The sequence below is a fragment of the Epinephelus moara genome, chromosome 6 (assembly GCF_006386435.1).
Source record: "Epinephelus moara isolate mb chromosome 6, YSFRI_EMoa_1.0, whole genome shotgun sequence".
NCBI lineage: Eukaryota > Metazoa > Chordata > Actinopteri > Perciformes > Serranidae > Epinephelus > Epinephelus moara.
This window is the reverse complement of record NC_065511.1, coordinates 30,593,669-30,614,403: the sequence shown is the minus strand read 5'-3', so window position 1 is coordinate 30,614,403 and position 20,735 is coordinate 30,593,669. Positions and strand designations below refer to the sequence as shown.

At 41.5% G+C, this 20,735-nt stretch overlaps 3 protein-coding genes across 8 annotated transcripts; 2 read left to right on the top strand and 1 right to left on the bottom strand.

The window, feature by feature from the left end:
• Positions 1-12: 12 nt before the first annotated feature.
• Positions 13-5,684, bottom strand: atg12 (ATG12 autophagy related 12 homolog (S. cerevisiae)). 2 transcript variants are annotated; one of them, XM_050047524.1, is made up of 4 exons: positions 5,559-5,684; positions 2,279-2,415; positions 2,085-2,147; positions 13-210 (listed from the first exon to the last, which is right to left on the bottom strand). In XM_050047524.1, exons 1-4 carry the CDS (start codon positions 5,650-5,652, stop codon positions 151-153), a joined length of 354 nt encoding a protein of 117 aa, XP_049903481.1. In that variant the 5' UTR covers positions 5,653-5,684; the 3' UTR covers positions 13-150. The 2 variants fall into 2 exon arrangements, with proteins under 2 accessions (XP_049903481.1, XP_049903480.1); XM_050047523.1 differs by having other exon boundaries at positions 5,528-5,682.
• Positions 5,685-5,710: 26 nt separating this feature from the next.
• isoc2 (isochorismatase domain containing 2) lies at positions 5,711-9,644 on the top strand. The gene is made up of 7 exons (XM_050047511.1): positions 5,711-5,851; positions 6,040-6,149; positions 6,534-6,658; positions 7,105-7,317; positions 8,446-8,516; positions 8,654-8,771; positions 9,475-9,644. Coding segments are annotated over exons 2-7 (594 nt in total). The 5' UTR covers positions 5,711-5,851; positions 6,040-6,148; the 3' UTR covers positions 9,541-9,644.
• A 207-nt stretch (positions 9,645-9,851) lies between these two features.
• Positions 9,852-20,727, top strand: foxj2 (forkhead box J2). 5 transcript variants are annotated; one of them, XM_050047384.1, is made up of 10 exons: positions 9,852-10,095; positions 10,383-10,744; positions 10,901-10,975; positions 11,100-11,189; positions 13,493-13,654; positions 13,728-14,217; positions 14,298-14,450; positions 14,563-14,664; positions 17,123-17,464; positions 18,989-20,727. In XM_050047384.1, exons 2-10 carry the CDS (start codon positions 10,409-10,411, stop codon positions 19,099-19,101), a joined length of 1,863 nt encoding a protein of 620 aa, XP_049903341.1. In that variant the 5' UTR covers positions 9,852-10,095; positions 10,383-10,408; the 3' UTR covers positions 19,102-20,727. The 5 variants fall into 5 exon arrangements, with proteins under 5 accessions (XP_049903341.1, XP_049903340.1, XP_049903342.1 ...); XM_050047383.1 differs by having other exon boundaries at positions 17,102-17,464; XM_050047385.1 differs by lacking the exon at positions 14,563-14,664.
• Positions 20,728-20,735: the final 8 nt, after the last annotated feature.

Here is a 20,735-nt window from a genome sequence, read left to right as displayed (position 1 = left end):
AGTGTGACAAGCTTTCTATAGTCACAATAATTTATTTACAATATGTATGTACAGAAAACTGAAAAAAAAAAGACATAAAAATGAAAAAACAACAACATTGTGTGCATGTTTGGAGGATGAATTTAAGAAAGAGGGAGTTGTAGAAGTGGTTTAACCCCAGGCTTGAGATTTACAGTAATGAAGAACCAGCTTGTTATCACTGCCAAAACACTGAAAGAGAGAAGAAGAGACAGAAATGTAAATGTTAAATAAAGCAATACCACAGAGGAGTGACGTGACAGTATGATTCCAATATGACTGTATACAGGACTGATGTTAACTGTTACATTTCATTTGATATTGACCTGTTGAGCTGTGCGAGCTTATGTCCAGTGTGAATTCTGGACTTTGCCTTTGTTACTTTAACCAGTGGTTTAGGATTTTGGTGTTTGAAACATGCAGCATTCCTCTTATTGCTCCCTCTGCTGGTCACAGCTCCACATGACACATTAATGTTTGATAGGCTTGTTCTCTCAGGCCTGACAATTTTAAAGGCTACCACTCTTAGGGTGTTTTCACACTTGGTCCTGTTCAGCCCTCTAAGTGGACTCATGCACATATGTGAACTCAGCCCCTCTGAAGTGAACTGTAATAGTTCGGTGAGTTTGGTTCGCTTCAAGTCTGCGGTGTGGTCCATTTAACCTGTGCACTGTGAACTCAAAGCGCTCCAGGTTTGCTTTGCTCGTTGCCATTGTATTTAGCCCTCTAGATCACATGCTGTTGACCTGGGACGCTTGAAAAAACAGCCAAAACCATGCCGGCATGTAACACTTGCAAGGACACAGGAAGAGAAGTCGTTTGGTCCACGGGAGATACTGCACGTCTCCAGATGTGGCATGTAGAGTACATCAAACAGCAACAGTCTACAGCACAGAAACACTATGGTTCTCCTCCAATTTTAAGTTCATGTGAAAGCAAGGAGCTTCATAACCGCACTGCAGTGCCATGTGACGTCACAATAATAACCAAAACTATATCAATACATATTATATATATAGTGTGATCAGAAAGTGGACTGAGGCCCCATCAGAGCTGAAGTGGACCACAAAGAGAACTGAGTCCCTTTACTGTTGGCCCACTTTTTGGTGCACTTTAAGAGGGCTGAGTTTAGTTAGTTTAAAAAGGACTAAATGTGACTAAATGTGAAAACACCCGTAGAGTCCTGACAAAAACCAGGAAATGCGACCACATGACTCCAGTTCTAAAATCCTCACACTGGCTACCTGTCACTTAGAGAACTGATTTCAAAATCTTGCTGCTTGTGTATAAATCATTCTGTAGCTCAGCGCCCAAATATATCTCTGACATACTTGTGACATATGAACCTTCTAGGACCCTGAGGACATCTGGGGCCGGCCTGTTGACTGTCCCAAGCGTCACAACAAAACATTGTGAAGCAGTGTTTTCTTATCATGCAGCACAAACCTGGAATAACCTCCCAGATGATGTTAGACAAGCCTGACGCTGATCACTTTTAAGTCAAAGCTAAAAACATTATTTTTTTATACTGCCTATTCCACCGCAACCTTATTTTAAAACACAATTTGAAATCATTGCAAAATAATCTTTTTATCTTTGCACCTCGTCTGGACTTTTGCTATTATTAATGTGTTTTTTTTAACATTGTAAATCATTTAGTAATTAATTTTAGCTTATATCATAATTATACCTTATGTTGATATAAGACTTCAATTTCAGTGGTATGAAATCATTTTTAAATGCATTAAATTTAACTGTCCTTATTGTGTGAAACATTTTTTGCTCCTTATATGTCAAATTATTCTCTAAGGGGCTCTGATCAGATCCTCTTTATTGTGCCCTTTTTGTCCAAAGAAGTTATGTTTTTAGTGCCTTTTGATTTGAATAAATTACTGTATTAAAGATCCGTCATCATTTAATTCATCTAAAAACGTTCCATTTTCTCATCTTTAAACAGATTGCCAATGTTTTCAGTAATGCCAACACTCTTCCTCTCCCTATGTAGTTGTGTTTTTTTATTGTTGTGTCATATAACACTGTTAAATCGAGTGTTTGTGTGTACTTACATCAAAGAGGACTCCTACTTCTTGATCCGGTGAGGGGGCAAAGGACTGGTTTACATATATGAACTGAGGAAAAAAAGGAAGAAAAAGAAAGAAAAGAGAAACAGATATGTAGAGAGTTACAAAACTTTCCAAAGCTTCTGTCCAAGACATGATTTTGTGAAGTGAACAAGCCACAAAACAAACTTTATTCTTACCAGCTGTTCACTGCCATCAAGCTTGAGGAAGCGAGAGATGAACTGCGACAGGGACTGCACCGTCCTCCCCCTGTCCACTGCCCACTTCTTTGTTTTCATGATAGGAGTGTCTCCCACTGCCTTCAGCAGCACGTCAACTATAAAAATAAAAAACGTGAAAAGTGAAAGTGCTGCTGCTGCCACCAGCACTGGTCCGGGCAAATCTCAACATGCATTGTTCAGGGGAATTTCTGGAGAAGTGTTGTTAAATGCAGTGAAACATAACCGCTATTCAACAGTAAGAAAACTGAAACTGTGATGACACACTTCCAGTAAGGACTGAGACAAAATACAACAGAACTACATGTCATACAAGAAATGAGCAGTGGGCTTTTGCACAATATGTTATTTTAGCCAACAGTTTGTGCAACACTTCCGTCCCTTTAATCACTTCTGAAGTGTATTCAAGTCATTTCATTCCCTAAGTCCTTTCCTGTTGGTACAACTGTAAACTACATTCTCCATGTGTACTCCTATGAAAAGCCGTTTATTTGTTGTAAACATAAGCATCAAGATTCACTGTTGGCAAACACAGAAAACTTAGCTTTATTATGATAAACTTACATTGAACCAACATGTTTAAAGACTTAGACCTTTCATTATGTGTTATGGCACATTTTTTAAAATTAAAGTTTTTTGAGTGAAGCCCGCACACTTTAAACATTCAGGGTATTAGATCCATTTGTTCACTTTACTCTTATAAGCTTAGAAAATATGAATGAATGAAAACAGGCTGTGAAAGCTTTGTATCCTCAGGAATTGACTGACTACAAATTTCCATCCTTGTTCCATCCTATGCTGCTCAGATCTCATGTGTGCAACATTATGCTCAAAGAACATTATTATGACCACAGACACAAAATGGCTGAATATACAAGCACAAGTTCTTTACATGTCATTTGCACAACAGCTGCAGTGGTGCAGTCGTTGGCAATTAAATTCTTGTTCTCAGGCTCAGTCCAAGAATGCTACCGCAAAAAAATGTATCAAAGGAAATCACCAAGTAAAAAAGGACAAATGAAGACATAAATATAAATTGTGCACTAGTTAAAATGTAGGAATAAAACATTATATGAGGCCCTTATACTACTGTTACCTGGCGTGCTGATAAGTGCACCCTCTCTAATAATCTGAGGTGTTAACTTGCGTATATGATTGATATTTATGAATTGTACCATGTAGAATATGTATCATGCACGTATATATTTTTGTGTACACACATCCACAAATTTATGTATATAGTGCTCTGTCTCGGTTGTTTTCCCTTTGTCTTGTCGTGTATCCGTTTGCTGTCAGTTTTTTGACTTGTGGTGTATTTTATTGGTTGTATGTTTTTTTATTATTGCTGTTGTTTATTTGTTTTGCTTGTTGTTGGTTTGTTTGAAAAAACAATAAAAGAAAATTATAAAAAGGAATAAAATATATGTAAAATAAAATAAAACACTGTGGTGAACTGGTGTGCAGTGGTGATAAAATGAATTAACTGCAATGTAGACAGGATAAGATGAATAGTATACACCTATCAGCCAAAACATTAAAACCACTGACAGATGACATGAACAATACTGACCATCTCGTCACAATGCCATGCTCTGCTGGGAAACCTTTGGTTCTGGCATTCATGTGGATGCCACTTGAAGCACATCTCTCATCCAAACACCGTAACAGACCAAGCCCCCCCTCATGGCAATAACACTCCTCAATGGCAGTGCGCCCCCTCCAGCAGAACATGCACCATGCCTCATCCCAAACAATACTCAGAAATGGCCCGAGGAACATGACAAAGAGTGCAAGGCATCAACCTGGCCTCCAAATTCCCCAAATCCCAATCTGATCGAGCATCCATAGGACATGCCAGTACCCCACCTCACAACCGACAGGCGTCAAAGGATCCACCGCCAACGCCACAGTGCCAGACTCCACAGCACACCCCCAGAGGTCCTGTGTCCATGCCTTGACATGTCAGAGCCAAATCTAATCCAAGAAGGCCCCACCGTGGATCGGGGGTTCCTCTGGGGTACTGACACATCCCACAAATACTCAGATTGGGATCCTCTGGGGTACTGACACATCCCACAAATACTCAGATTGGGATCTGGGGATTTTGGAGGCCAGGTCAATGCGTTGAGCTCTCTGTCACTTTCTTCGAATCATTCCTGAGCAGTTTTTGCAGTGAGGCGTGACGCACTGCTCTGCTTGGGGGGCCACTGCCATCAAGATGCATTGTTGCCATGTGGGGGGGTGTACTAGGTCCACAGGCGTGTTTGGGTGGGTGCTGCATGTCAGGTGGCATCCACATGAATGCCAGGAGCCAAAAGTTTCCCAGCAGAACATTGCATTGTAACAAGATGATCAATGTTATTCACTTCACCTGCCAGTGGTTTTAATGTTTTGGCTGATCAGTGTATATGTATAGTCGGGCCAAGGCCATTTTAACTAGGATTTATTTTGTTCTCATATACCGGATGTTATGAACTAAGGGTAGTGTGTAGTCCTTGTTTATTTACTGGTATTCATGTATTTAATCACTGTGATATGATTACTATTACTTTAAATATTAAGACAGATTAACAGATCAAAACAATACGTTTTGGGCAGACTGTGTAATGATTATCATCTTGACCCTGATTTGAATTCAAGAGTTTCATCTCAGGGTTGTTATTAACACGTATGAAGTACAGTAAGACGCCAGTATTGTTTACTGTAATGACTCTGAAACAGAAAGCCATCCTTGAATTAAATCTAACACGGCTAATAAAATAAGAACAAGAATAAAAGAGTATTTCAAACTCATGTCAAACCCCAAAACATGATTTTCACTAAACTGACAGTTTGACAGTTTTAAGCTAACCGAAGTTTGTTAGCTTAGCCTTTATAAAGTATTATCTACTAAATGTGCAGTTGCTATCGGCATTACCGTAACATACTTAATACAATATAAGACAAACATGCTCTCTGAAAAAATATCTATCAAATAAGAGCAAAAAGATTATATGTTGTCTTCATAAATATTAGCATTAGCTTTCAATCTTCCCCAAACCAGGCAGTGCCACATGAAAAAAGCTAAACGCTTATTGGCTGAACAGAAAAACGGAGCGTTCCTATTGGCCAAAATCTTAGTCAATCGTCGTCACGTCACACACCCGGAATTGCTTCTTCTCGCACTATCAACATTCCTCGTAAACAGGTGATTGTTGTGCGCTAACTGACCAGGTTTTTCCGATATATTGCGCGTTCTTACTTTTCTTCTTATCATCGTTTGTCGCTGAGTCGTCTGACGGCGGCTGTGACTCCTCTTTTTGCGTTTCCGTTGGGGACTCTGCATTGTCAGACATCTTCAGGTGACCACTGTGGGTGAGCAGTACCCGCCCACCTCAGCTAGCATGGCGATTCGCTGTGAGCAGTGGCTGCTATTGGCTGACAGAAACGTCAATCACTAAGACGCGTAATTCTATTGGTGGATGGGCTTCTGGAGAGTGGTGTTTTTCCAAAGGAAGGCTGTTGAACTTGTCGGTCTTCTTAGCTACATGCTAGGTTAGTTGTGGTTTTGACTTTTGAATAGATATTTGTTAATAGCATAATTATTTTAACAAATTCAGATGTTGGTTGTCTTTCTGATTAATCTCGTGCAGTTTTGTGTTAAATAGTTAGTGCATTCTTCCTCCTTTACTTGCAACTAAAATAGGTAACATTACATTTTCTGTTGGTTTCTGATTACGCAGGAGGCGTCACATGGGACATTATACTTTAACCTGACAGATAAACTCTCTGCAGTCCAGCTGAACCTGTCACCTACTCCTGCTCCTTACTATCTGACCATCAGATCTCAACAGTAAGTACATTTCCTATGTTTAAGTTCCCTCAAATGACCTAGGATGGCAGCCGTCTGTGTGTTACTACAGTTCATTTGTGTGAAGCAACTATTTGATCTCATTGTTATGAAGACAATGGAACTCCATTAAGGAAACATTTCGTACAAGGAAGATAACCTCTTTCCTCCTGAAGCAGACACATTGCACCAGTGTAAAAACAAGATTTGAAGTTAGAAATCGCAAAAGTAGCCACTATATTGCAAACATGTCATTCATTGCTTGTCTCTCCAAGCTTCAGGGCTATTGTAATGTTCAGTGACATGACATCCATAACACTGTGCCAATGGATTTGTAACTCATTGTATCTGAACATGATTCGTCCTTATCTGACCTTGCTCTTGCAGTGGCAAACATCGGCAGGCTCTCCACCAAAAATGCCGTGGTCTTCCTGTGTGACATGCAGGAGAAGTTCAGAACCAACATCTTCCAGTTCACCAACATTGTGAGCAACGCTGCCAGAGTGCTCCAGGTTAGAAATACTCACCATCACATTACTATCACAGTGTCTTGTCAGTAGGGTTGTAGCAGTATGCCGTGAAACCGTTTAGCAAAGTATGAAAAATGACAATTATAACATCCACATTTGCTTATTCATGGTGTTGAAAAAAATGCAATCAGACGGAGAATCTCACCAGCACATGTGCATCTCCTTTCCTCCTTCACTGCCTGTCAGACCTTTCACACAAACATCCATAAAAATGGTCTCAAATTTCAATTATAATAGAGCCTTTGTTCAACCAGAAAAGGCATTTTACTTCCTTTAAGGGCCATTGTAACTAGTAAGTGTAATATCATATGTCGTGATAGCATAGTATTTTACCGTTGAAATCTGTCGCAACCCTACATGTTAGTCATACCGGCTATCAGCCTCAGATATTCATTTCTAAGTGTTAACTGTTTCTCTTCTTCTCACAGGCCAGCCGTATTCTGGGCATCCCCCCCATTTTGACAGAGCAGTACCCTAAAGGCTTGGGTCCCACAGTACCAGAGCTGGGAGCGTCAGACCTCAAAGCTTACGCTAAAACTTCATTCACCATGATGATAGCGGAGGTGGAGAAGGAGCTGGAGGCCCTGGGGAACCCCAAGCAGGCTATACTGTGTGGAATAGAGGCACACGCCTGTATTGCAGTAAGACCCAACACTGTTAAAATGAACCAAGCATCATAAAAGACAACATAAAGACACATGCATACATTTATGTTCATATTTATGCTCATCTCGTGATCGGAATCTGCTGTTGCAAACGGTTGCATCATCAAACCTTAATGAAGCTTTTCCCCACTTTATTTGATATCTAGTTAAAGTGTGTGTTGTGGAGAAGCGCTGGACTTGACTTACATGAGCAAGGAAGGGGAAGCGGTCAGCAAGTTCCATTCAAAGCAGCAAAGGCTGTTAAATGTTGAGTGTGGTTTTAGCTCTGGAAGTGCAAAACACACCTATTAACAATAAACGTTAACAACAAATATGCAATATGTAGGTGAATCAAAGTGTTAAAGGAAGTTAACTTACAGGATGCACACATCATGACTGTTGCACAAAAGTATGAACAAAAGGAGGAAGGCTGCATCTAAAGCCTCTCATTAACTTGTGTGATTGCACCTGAGGGAGGTGGGTCCCTCTCAGGCAGGAGTGTTGGATTTATCCTCCTTGCCTCAGGTGGGTAAAGGGATCTCTTTATGTAGACTTTTAACAGCGTGGGTATCAGTACTCGAAACTTCTCAAGTCAGACAGTACCTGCATTTGATTCTTTTTGTACCCAGATCTAGAAAGATAAACTTTTTGTGTGGTTTTGCTTGCAGCCAATCACTGCAAGTTCTTCGACTTCATGTCTGTGGTGTGGTGAAGTTGAGCGCTGGAGTTGGCAGTTCATCATGCCACCAAAACAAACATAATTAAAGTAGATAACTGAATGCTTCCATTCAGGAGATGGCTATTAAATGGTATCAAATGAAGTACTCTATTGCAATCTGCAAATTTACCTTCTTTATCACTGGCCCTTTAGAGATTAAAGAATTTAAGAAACAGCCTCTAACAAATTCTTTTACACAATTTAAAGTGTACCCAAATACATGTGTTTGTATTGTACGTACACAGCAGGTATTAGTTATTGTTGTTAAAAATGACCCCAAAAAACAGCAGGTGATGATGTGACAGATGATAATTAAGCTATTACACTATTAAGTAATGTAATTATGTAATTATGTGCCACAGATTCAGTTAGTTAACGAGGACCTCTGCTTCTTGTGTTTCCCACAGTGCACAACATATGACCTGCTGGAAAAGGGAATAGAGGTTCATATCGTGGCTGATGCGGTCTCATCCAGAAGGTATCTGTGTATTCTGTTATTTCTGCCGTGTAGCATGCAATGATATAACCTGCATTTAATATGAATCTGTTCCTGTGTGTGTCTGGAACCTGTTTACCTGTATATGTTTTAATACTTCTGTGTGTCTTCCTCCACAGCCAGACAGACCGTCTGTTTGCTCTGTCCCGACTGAAGCAGAGCGGAGCGTACCTCACCACCACAGAGGCTGTTCTGCTGCAGCTGGTTCAAGACGCCAAACACCCCAACTTCAAGGAGGTGCTTAGTACAGCTGCTCTCTGTTTTGAATATAATACTGCGTTCCATTTACCTCTGAAGTGGGAAGTCGGAGCTGGGAATGATGTTACATCTGAGTCAGAAAACCAAGATGTTGTTAGCAATACCAGTTAATAAGAACGCTTTAAGCTGTATTTTGCACATACAAACACCATAACAACATATCTAAAGTCAGGAGCTGGACAGTACTGTGTGTACATCTGTTTTAATGTGTCACAAATAAGACCGAAGTGCTAATAAACAGTATATTACTACAGCTTTCACTGCTGTTGATGCACGGAGCAGCTATCTTGGAGTTTGAGGTCGGGGTTGGTGAGGTTCTTCAGAAATCTGACTTCAGGAGGCGTTCCAGTTGAAACTTCCAACTGGAAGCTTGACTGGAAATTCTGACTTCCCAATGCAAATGGAACGTACCATAGGCCTGGCAGTAAACTCCAGAGGAAAACATAATTTGCACGTACACAGATTGCTATCAGTCCAGAGACTGCAGCTTCAGGGCTGCCAAAAATACACTGCTTACAACCTTTATCACAAACACTGAGGGCCAGCTACGGATGACCTTATACTGTGGGGTGAGGGGAGACTTTATGCTGCAGTGGTACTTTTTTGTAGTCTTAAATTTTGATTTTATTCTGAGCTGCCAGCTTAAGCAATGAAGTGACAAACGTATACTCTCTTTTGACAGATCCAGAAGCTCTTGGCCCACCCGTCCCCTGACACCGGCCTCCTCGCCTTCTTCAGCGCCCTGTAGGAAGATCATCACCTGTCATTCTGTCCCATAGATACTGTACAGAATTTCACTGCTTCCACCACACTGTTAAAGTGCTTCAATAAAGTGATGCTTTTATAAATCTGCACTGCGTTTGTGTTTCTGAATCAAACCCTTAAACCTGAGGACAAACTTACAGGTTGTTCCTCTTTACTGAACCCAGAGAACTGAAACTTGTACTGCAAGCTGTGAGAAGTTGAAGAGGAGGGACCAGCTGACAGAGGCGGGAGCAAAGAGTTATGTCACAGAGAGGGAGGGGTGAGTGACGTCATTCTGGTATAGTCTGAAAGGGAGGGGAAGGAGACAGGGAGAGAAAAAGGAAGCTCTCCGACAAGTTTTTTTGTGTGTGTTTCTCCAAAGTTACACCAACTTTCACAATCCAAAGGTATGGCTGGAGGCCCGGTGTGGATCAACATGCTGAAGAGAGAGATCTGAAGGGAGGGACGGGCACCAGTTTGTCAGCAGTTGTGCACAGCTGATGACAACATCAAATATTAACACTTTCTAAGGCCTTGGGCCTCGAGTGACCATAAAAAGGTAAGCAAGCCTCTCTTCTTCCTCAGTAAATAGAAAGTGTAGGTGGAACTGTGACAGTAAAATGGTCACACATTCATGCACTGTGTTTGCTTGTGAGTGGATTGTTTCCAGAGCAGCTCAAAGTGTCTGATCTTGCTGGATGGCAGTTCAGGAACAGAGCGGTTGACAGTGTTACATTACAGGCAGAGAGGAATCCACTTAAGCATTTCACAGTGTTTGTGTTGCTGCTGCTGTGTCCAGAGTAAAAAGGACATGTTGATCCAGGGCTTCCTCTTCTGATCCCTCAGACCCTGGACAGAGAAAAGGACACACAATGTCCTCTGAACTGGACTCCAGTCTCACCAGTATTGACTGGCTGCCTCAGCTGGGAATCAGCAGCCTGCGCTCGGGGAAAGAGAGAGGAGGAGGAGGAGGAGGAGGAGGCGAGAGGGACAAGAAGAAAGACAGAGGGAGGGAGAGAGGAGACTTTCTACCCTCTGTGCCGGACCCCTCCCCTTCTAACTATAAAGGGAAACCCCCTCACAGCTACGCCACTCTCATCGCCATGGCAATAGCAGCTGCACCTGAGAGGAAGTTGAGTTTGAATGACATCTACACCTGGATCAGTGACACTTTTCCCTACTACAGCCGAGCGGGCCGTGGATGGAAGGTGAGCTGTAGTGTAGAACAACATATTGTCAGTGTACTGGGGTAGTAATGTCTTTGTAACTGAAGTATGCGTTTGAAGTAGGAGGTGATTTTATGAACAATTTTAATATTATTTGCATCACCTGCTGGATTTTGACTTACTTTTTGTCCTTAACAGAACTCCATCCGTCACAATCTGTCTCTTAATAAATGCTTCAGGAAAGTTCCTCGGCCTCAGAATGACCCCGGCAAGGTGAATTACTTTTTATATACTATTTATATCATGATGTTGTACACATATTTGTGCTTGTGCATGTGAGATGGAAAAATGTTTGCATAAAAGAGTGTTAAACTGGAGACTTGTGCTGTATTTGTAGGGCTCATATTGGACAATGGATGGACCTGCAGAGAATCCAGTGAGGGCACCGAAGCGTCCCTACCCAGAGGAGGAAGAGGAGAGGCAGGATGTATGTTGTTTAATATCACTTATTAACTTGATTACTATCAGACCAATATTGCTAAAATACCCAAAAGTGTAAAGAAGCCATATAATGCTGGCACTCTATCCCCATATTTTACTCTTTACTGCTCTACATTAATCTGTCAGATGTAATCACTAGTGTCTTGGCAAATTAAGATTTGAAATTAAAAACTTCCTGTAATGCATTAGGTAAAACTCATTAATCAACACCTAGTACTCTAGTTTTCCGTGACACATTTTATTCCTAATACTTATTTACTTCAGAAGGGTCACTTCACCCATACAACATCTTCCCTAATTTACCTCTGGTGTTATTTAGTCATGCAGACACTGGTTTTGGTTTCATTTGTCGAGGTTTTGAGACAAAATGAGAAATGAGATTTCTGCCTCCACCACAATAAAATGATGAATGAAACATAATTTATTGTGCACAGCATTAAAATATTACATTTAAGATTCAACACCAGCAGTGTCCTGGCTACTCGTGAGAATCTGCAGACCATGCAGATTACATTTTTATGTAGGGGCTTTACTTTATATGAAAGAAGTTGTTAATATGAAAAAGGTTGACATTATTTTTTGAGAGTGTTAGAAATCTTAAAAACCCAGGCAAAGAAAAGCATGGCAACCAAATTGGTATTTCTTGGTAGTTTGGGTGAACCAAACCTTTAAAGTTCCTCTGCGGGTGTTGATTAAATCCCTAAAACTCATTTGTATTCTTCAAGATTACATATTTAGAAGTTTGTTTTTTCCATAAAAAAAATCCCTTCATGCTGCAAAATGGCTTAAATGTAACTCCTTTGCCTCATTTAGTTTGCACAGCTCTATGAATATGCAAGTTTCAGTCACTCCCCACCTTCTCAAGCATCAGTCCAGTCACCAGAAGAAAATGTTAGCGCTGTATGTTTCTGCAAACCACAAGTATGATACATCCGAACATTTCATATGTATCACAGCAACCTAGTGATGTAATTTATGAGTGGAATTTGTCATCCAGAGGTGGAGGGGGTAGTGGATGGCATGAAACGTAGGCGAGACACCTGCCAAGCTGCAGACCAGTATTCGAGACCAACAAATTTTATCATTATTATTATTATGATTATTTTAATTTTTAGCAAGTCGTCGTTTTAGCCACCAAATGTGGGTGTTTTTGTACCAAGACATTGCTGCAATTCCTGCCAGAATAGTGCCACAAAAACTGTATTTCAAGCCAAAACATGATCTTTCCCTAACTATAATCAGGTGTTTTTTGTGCCTAAAGCTAACCACACGTTAACCACAGCGTTGTTGAAACATAAAGAAACATTAAGTTTCAACATATCCGCTACATAGTAACATACAAATGTTACCTATCCAGGTTTTTTTGGCATTTGGGTTGTACCTGCTCACCTTCGACTCTGCTCATCAAACACACAAACCTCTGTTTGTAAACAGTGATAGATAACACGAACCCTTAGCTCGATTAAGTTATCAAACAGCTAGTCTCGCTCACCAGACCTTTCTCAAGAAAAGAAAGGTCTGGCTGGGCCGACTCTCACTTTGAGATTGGAGAAAAAACGCCCCGGCTGCTTGTATTTCTTTCAACCAATCACAATTGTTCTGGGAGGTGCCACAGCAACGGTGCACTTGCAAAAATATTGCCGGGGGGAAACAGGTTTTGGTATAACATGCCCACAAAAATATCACCTACAGGACGCGAACCATGGCAGAAAAATGCTACATCCCCGCAAGATCAAACACCGCAAAAGTAATAAAGGACGTGTTGAAAACGGTTGAAAACTGCTACACAACCGGAGGTGGTAGGGCGGGACTTCAGCGGGTGGCTCGTTCCACCCAATGAGAGGCTGATCTATGCAGCGAACGTCCGCCCACTCAGACTATCAAACAGCTAATAATGTGTTGTTGATGTTAGATAAGCCTGGGTCCCAATCGCCAGCTCTGACACGTTGGAACTTAAAGTGAAAGTTACAAAATAGCAAAATAGGTTTTACCGTAGCGGTATGCTAATATGGAATAGCCCCGCCCTGCATGTTGAATGGATTGGTTCCCTATATTTGTGATGTAACAAACCCCAGAAGACAGAGTCTGTGTACTTGAGATTGTCATTGGTACACTGCAGTTTCAATGGGGAAATACTCAGCCATAGTATTGACTGTTTATTCTGCTCATGATTTATAAAAACACCAGGGTAAGAACTTGATTCTCACTGGAGGAGGCCTTTAACTTGAGTAATGCTTCTCTTACTTCTCTTTATCCATCTTTAAAAATCGTACCGCTGTGCTGTTACAGGTTCTTCAAGTACAGGGGTCACAAGCAGAGAGAGGAGCCTCTCCTCATCAGCCACCACAACCACCCCCCAACACAGACCACCATCTTCATAACACAGAGCCAATGGGAGCCATCCAACAGCAGCCGCCCCACTCTGCCTCCCTCTCTCCTCCCCCATGCAAGGTAGACTCACTTTCCCTCCTCTTCATCACAGCCACAGTTGCAGCATCTGATCTAATGTCTTTTATCCTCACAGCAACCGTCACCCTACATGCCCAGCCCAGGGTCAACTCACCCTGTCCATCATCCATCTGCCTCTCCTTCAGCTGGGCTCCCACCTGCCGCCCCCATCTCCTCCATCAACTCCTTCCCACCTCCCCATCCACCCGGCCCCACTTACTCCATCCCCACTGCCTCTGCTACGCCTCTGTCTGCTGCCAACATGTCCGCAGCTTCTTCGGTGGCTCCCTCTTTCTCCAACGCCACTCTGACCTTTCCTGCTAACTCAGTGTGTGCTCCCACTTTCTCCTGTGCTCCTAACGCAGCGCCTGTGTCTGTGTGCACTGTGCCAGGACCCACTCACCCCTCTGTGTGTGTTGTCCCGTCATCTGTTGCTCCTATTGTCTCATTAAACTCCTCCACTGATCCTCCGCTGCGCTTCACCTTCGATGAGATGACCTTACCGGACTTGTACGCGTCTTTCAAGTCTCTCTTCAAGACCATGCGGGAGCGGGGGGGCTCACAGTGTAAGTATCGTGTGTCCATTAACTCTATAAAGTATGCAAACGCAAACAGAAATAAATGACTTATTTTATATTCTCTACAGCTGATGGTGCTCCTCTGGCTGTCCCGCACAGTGACACTACCCCTCTTCACACTCCGACTCTGTTACCATTGTCTCCTCACCCTGCTCCTGCGCCGCCCGCACCACCTCCACCAGCTGCGCACCCTCCTGAGACGGACCGCATTCCACAATACAGTGAGTCTCACATTGCCGTGACCCTAGAAATCCTTGGACTGTATTAAAAGCAGCAACATGACACAGGAAAGATCAGTGCTTTCTAAAGTTACCTTCCTCCCTTCCACTTTAGCGGTGCCAGCTGACTGGTTCAGTAACCCAGATTCTCTGAAGGAGAGCTTCCGCATTGCCAGCAGTCTAGACTGGGCAAACATAGACCTCTCTAGTCACCCAGGTCTGTGCTGTTTACCAGAGTCTTGTTTGAGGGGGGCTTCACCCAAATCACAAATGAAGGTATTTTCTCACTTACCTCTGGGGTAGTTTGGGTTTTATCTGCTGAGGTTTTATGATATTGGTCTGAGTGTTAACTCTGGTCTGTCTACACATCAGTCATGAATCCACTTAGTATTGTGCAGTGTTCACACTACGAGTGACACAGCAACAGGTGACATGAAGCTACAAAGCCCAACACTTGCTGCTGCCAAGAGGCAACCTCTGGAGCTGAAAAATGAAGCCAACATTTGTGCAGTTCATCAAATGGCCATTTGAGGCTGGCTCCTGAAGCTAGTCAATCCCCATAGACATCCAACCTTAGAGCAGAAAAACATGTGTACAGCCTGGTACAAAAACGGTTCTGATCTCTGTAGCTAGTTACCACCTTCATGACAACTGTGCTAGGGGTGAATTACTCTATAACGCAGCCGTTTACTTTTTATCAAGACTTAAAGATACACATGATTAAGGCCATGGCCTCTCTGGGTGTCTGTGAGGCCTCATCTCAGGTTCTCAGACAGATCCATTCCTCACTTTTCCACAAATGTACCCTCCTTTCCAAACATGGTCACTTCTCGCTCCACAACATCAAGATGGCGACAGCTGAAATGCCCAACTCGGGGCTACAAACCCAATGAGTGATGTCACAGTAGCTTGGTCCATTATTTTATACAGTCTGTGTTTGCAGTGGATGGGCATGATGCGCTACAAATCAAAGTTGAGCTGGCCTCAACATTCAGTGCTTCAATGATGCAGTGAAGCGTCAGCCAATCATATGTTTTTCTCTCTAGCTGTGTTCCTGTACTGTCATTTAGCTTACTTAGCATGTATTTTTGACCAAATACAAACTTTACGTTCAGTCGAGGCGCTTTGAGGCAAGTAGCAGACGCACAAACCTGTGATGACGTAACTATGTTAAGAAGCGCACAAGCAACACTTTAATGGCAGTAAGATAGCTGGCCATGCTGATTTGTTGTTGATTATAGTGTGAACACAGCAAAGGACTATTAAAGTCTNGTACTGTCATTTAGCTTACTTAGCATGTATTTTTGACCAAATACAAACTTTACATTCAGTCGAGGCGCTTTGAGGCAAGTAGCAGACGCACAAACCTGTGATAACGTAACTATGTTAAGAAGCGCACAAGCAACACTTTAATGGCAGTAACATAGCTGGCCATGATTATAGTGTGAACACAGCAAAGGACTATTAAAGTCTGTCCATTGTACATCAAGAAAAAATGAATTGACAGTAATTTCCTGAAGCAAAAACACCAAATGTTTTTCAGTCCGAACTTCTAAAATATGAACATGTGATACTTTATTTTTGCCTTTTATGATAGTGAACTTAAAATCTTTGGGTTTTGGACTAATCGGCAAATAAGTCAAGCAACAGAAAATTTATGTTCATTTAGTTTCGTTTAGTTTTAGATTATTCAGCAATGAAAATAAATGATCGTTGCAGGCTAGAAGGACAGTGCCATCAAAACATTTAAATTAATGAATGAATAAATACATTTTTCAATTCGGTGACACCAAAAACTACATTCCATTTGCCTACAGAATATTGGCATGGAGGGAGGAATCTCAGAGACTGATATCTAAACAGAAACTATGTCCATGGCTAAATACAACTTGAAGTTACATAGTGCTGAGAATCGATATTTGATACCTTTAAGGTATCGACCAAAATAACCCAGTTCCAAGTAGTATCAAAAAGTCTCCAGTCAAATGATACCTGCATTGCACTGGGGGTCTGATCCCAGACTGTCCTGACTCCCTGCAGGGTCAGCAAACTTTCTGTTGCTGCCTTCTCCAAAGCCCCTCCTCCCATGGAGAATGGTCAGTTCAACATTTACCTCGTTAGCACAAGATAACAGCAGTAGCGGTTAACAACAAAAACACAACACTGAACCATTTCACCCTTCCAACAAACTCTGTCCTTAAACCCATTAATAACCATTATGTAACGTTAGCCATGTGAAGCTAACAGTTAGCCCTGTCAATGTGTGTGTGTGACCAGATGAAGAGATTACACTCCAGCAGCTACAGAATTCAGTGCTATTTGATGAAGTTTGCAGTTCAGTGTGTCGAGAAAGTACGGCTATACTGCACGCCACTCCACTCACATTATTGGTATCGAATGAAGTACTCTATTCATATCAGTATCACTTGTATTGGTACTGGTATCATATTTTTTTAAGAAGTAAGTGAGAAAATGCCTTTATTTTTTGTGATTTGGGTGAACTGTCCCTTTAAGATGTTTTTCTTTTGCAGCTAATGTAACATTTCATTTGGCAGAATGTCTTGAGATATTTGAAAAAAAAGGTTGTAAATGTAATCATGTGTATTTGTTACATAAGTCTTTGCCTCTCTTCATAACTCGTCTTGTACTTAAAGACGCTCCCTGTCTGTCACCAGACCTGCTGGAGAGCATGCGGCAGGCGGAGCTCTGCGACTGGGCCCTAGACCCGGCGCTCTTCACCTCCCTCTGTGACTCTCTGAACCGCTTCTTCACTCAGAAAGGCATGATCAACTCCATGAGTAACTCCCCACTCGCCCTCGGTGCACCTCACCCCGTACAGGTCCCACCGTTCACCTCCAACCCTCCTCCTACCCTCTCCAGCCTCACTCACCCCTCACCCCTCCCTTACTCTCCCATGGCTCACCCCATCGGTGGCGTGCAGCCGCCCCGGAGGGCTCTGCACCTGCAGGGACAAGGCCTCCACAGGCCACAGCTAACACAACCTGCACACACAACCGGTAAGACCCAAACATCTTGTTCTAAAAGTTGTTTGAACATTTCCAGTCTGGCTTGTGGAAGGAAAGGTTCACATTTTTCAGTCTGTTTTAAAAGGATTCTCACAAGCAGGCTGAAACTGTTACTATCACTGCCTCTGTCCAAAGGATTCTCTCTTTGTGATTTTAATTTAAATGAAATGAATGAAATGCCTCCACAGTGAACGAGCAATCAGACCGAATTAAAGTAATCAGGGTCCACCTTTAACAACAGCAAAACTATATCAGAAAATCCATTCACAACCTCTTGCACAACTCCTGCAGTATATTCCAAGTCTTATTTTTCCAGTCGTACACTCAGTACTTCCCAGGCACATGCATTTTTGCTTCAACATTTCAGTTTAAAACATGTCAGTACAAACAGTGCAGTAAGTCATGTGAAGCCACAGGGCCCAAAAATACTTTTTTCCCCATAGACTTGCATTGTGAAAAAGACGTCCACAAGTCAATGGATGACTTTGGCTAGTAGCTAATGGTGCCAACTCCATAAACAGTGTTAAACAACAGCGACAGTGCTGACAGAGCTAACAGTGTTAACCAGGGGGTAACAAGAAGGTGGGTGCTACGCTTCAGTGACAACGCTGTGCAGGTATCAGCGGTAACCACCATATGACAGCAGTGCAAAGTGGCAGCAATGAGTGAGCCAGTGGGATACACACATGCACTGACAGGGATGTGTGTCCGGACTGTCTTGTAGAAAAATTTCTGTACACAGTTTCACTTGCAAAAATAATGATTGGGAGTTTTTCTACAAGTTGCGTTCTGCTCGTCAATCTCCGATGCACCTGTTTGGAAATAGATATGCTAAGTATTCCCTTATCCGGACCATCTACCACAACGAAACACAGAGAAGCTTGAATTACAACACACACAGAAGGAGTGCCAAGACTCCTCCATATCTTTACATAGCAATTAGTGGTTTGCTGCCACAGTAATGATCTGAATGTTGCATACAACAGCTCAACCAACTACAACAATAAAATCCTGCTTTTACATTAATGCATTGAGTCATAACAATCCCAGGATATAATATGCAATAGTTGAATGGTTGCAGGGAACATTTTTCTGAAATGAGTTCTTGTACTTTTAACACTTGAAGTACATTTTTCTGATTATAATCATAGTTTTATTTCAGTAACATTTTCAGTGCAGGACTTTTACTTGTAACAGAGTATTTCTATAAGGTGGTATTAGTACTTTTATGGAAGTAAATGCTCTGAATACTTGCTCAGTCACATAATTTATATTAAAATCGTGTTAGGAAGGGATCTTTTCACAGCCAACATGCACGCACGTCTGTACACGCAGACATGTGACGGTTTCATTAAAATAGACTTGAAAGTGTGAACCTAACCTTTACGTTTCTTAGCCGTTTCCCAAAATGGAAACATGCAGTATGTTTTAAAGGAGAAGTTATTTAAATGGAAATATATCCTTCGCATAATCTGGCTTCCTCTAACTCAGTCTGTGTTTCTGTCTCTCTGTCAGCTGGGATGCAGCCTCAGTCTATGACGCCTCGACAGCGTCCTCCATTAAAGAGTCTCCACAGCAACAGTGAGGAGATCCAGGACGACTTTGACTGGGACTCTCTGCTCGCCTGAGCCTCGCCGTGAGCGTGTGGAGAAACAACAGAACTTTTCAGAGAAATGTGGCTCTCACAGCCGTCTTTACTAAACTCTATGCAGAGGCTGCCTCACTTGTGCATCCTGAAGCTTCTCGGAGAGCAAGTTTGGGATCAAGTTTGTCACATATGACTGAATGCTGTATTTCAAGGTTGAAATAGTTGTATGTTTTTTTTCCACGTTTTATTCAAATTCATATGCTGTAATAACTTCTGTTAAGCTTTTCTTCTGCAGGTAATCAGCAGGGTGTTTTTTCTGTTTTAGATTTATAAACATGTTCACCAAAGAAAATAAAGTGTAAATTTATTCTCGTCACATTTTGTTCTCCGCAGCAGTAAAAAACAAACAAACACATATGGGATATAGACATGAACTACAGAGGAAGCATGAAACAAGCCAAACACACATCCTGTGTTTTTGTTTTATTTCATAAATTCCTTTTGATTTTTTTTTTTCCATTTTACTTTTCAAATGTGAATGTTCACAGTCATCACCACACAAAATTCAACCTTACCCGATAAAAGAGATATTTTTCTTGTTGATATAAAATAACAATAAATTCATCAAACTAAATTAAAAGAACAGCATGGAGCATGTTGTCAAGTCCCATTTTTTTTTCTTCCTTTCATTCATTGAAATAATTGTCTTTGTTTTTTTTTAAAGAAGCATCAGTAGCTCTCCCTCCCCAAAGGACAGAGGGATGAAACAGGTGGACAGTGGTGCTCTGGGACACCTGGACACCAGGGATCTCATGAAATGTGTGATTGGAAAAAAATAACTAATGCTTCTGATTAACAAAAAAAATAAAAATGATTGGCAGAGAAATGTGTGACCCTTATAATACCTCATTTGAAATCCCAACATTACATATTATTAATACAAGTGACAATTTTTAAAAACAAAAATAATGGATGTCATTTCTTCCTCTCTGAGTCACTGAAATAATTTGGGACACAGGAAAAATGGAGACCGATATTGATACATATACACAGAAACAGGCATTTGCACTATTGCATACTTGCACACTCACAAATGAGCATTCATATTCTCACATTGCTGCAAACACACACATTCAACAAACATCCCATCATTTTCCCCGTCGGACCACAGATGTCAGAGCTCTCTTTAGTTTTCTACGATAGTAAGGAAGGGGGGAAAATAAGCATTTGATTTAAATGGCATAATCGTGTGATCTTCCTTGTTTATTTGTTCCCAAAAATTGGAAAAAAATAAATTACATTTAACATTAAATTAAATTAAAAGTGAAATAGTTTGACCACATTGTGCCTTAAATGTTAATGCAGGTTTTTCAGTCCATATCTCAGTCTGGAGTTCGTTTAAAATTCATCCTTCATGCACTCGTTTCATTTCAGTGGTTCAGTGTTTGTCTTCATTCTAGAGGGAGAGAAGAGGAAGAGGCAGGTACGACAGTTTCACTGTTCAGTTTGTTAGTGGCTAAGTCCCCTCTCCCTCTGTCTCTCTCTCAGTGCGGTAATATTACAACAGAGTGACACTACTGAAGAAGCCTGCGCTCACAGACTTACCTTCATCTCAAGACAGGACTGAAAAAAAACAAAACAAAAAAAAAAAAAAAAAAACCAACAACATGAAGA

Bases quoted from the DNA above. Each gene is read 5' to 3' on its own strand.
- atg12 (XM_050047523.1), bottom strand. From the start codon at position 5,642: ATGCAGAGTCCCCAACGGAAACGCAAAAAGAGGAGTCACAGCCGCCGT. The intron at 2,148-2,278 runs GTAAGAATAAAG...TTTTTTCCTCAG, and splicing joins TTGATGGCAGTGAACAGCTG to TTCATATATGTAAACCAGTC. The intron at 211-2,084 runs GTAAGTACACAC...TCTCTCTTTCAG, and splicing joins AAGTAGGAGTCCTCTTTGAT to TGTTTTGGCAGTGATAACAA.
- isoc2 (XM_050047511.1), top strand. The intron at 8,517-8,653 runs GTATCTGTGTAT...CTTCCTCCACAG, and splicing joins GATGCGGTCTCATCCAGAAG to CCAGACAGACCGTCTGTTTG. The intron at 8,772-9,474 runs GTGCTTAGTACA...CTCTTTTGACAG, and splicing joins AACACCCCAACTTCAAGGAG to ATCCAGAAGCTCTTGGCCCA.
- foxj2 (XM_050047383.1), top strand. From the start codon at position 10,409: ATGTCCTCTGAACTGGACTCCAGTCTCACCAGTATTGACTGGCTGCCT. The intron at 10,976-11,099 runs GTGAATTACTTT...CTGTATTTGTAG, and splicing joins CTCAGAATGACCCCGGCAAG to GGCTCATATTGGACAATGGA. The intron at 14,218-14,297 runs GTAAGTATCGTG...TATTCTCTACAG, and splicing joins GGAGCGGGGGGGCTCACAGT to CTGATGGTGCTCCTCTGGCT.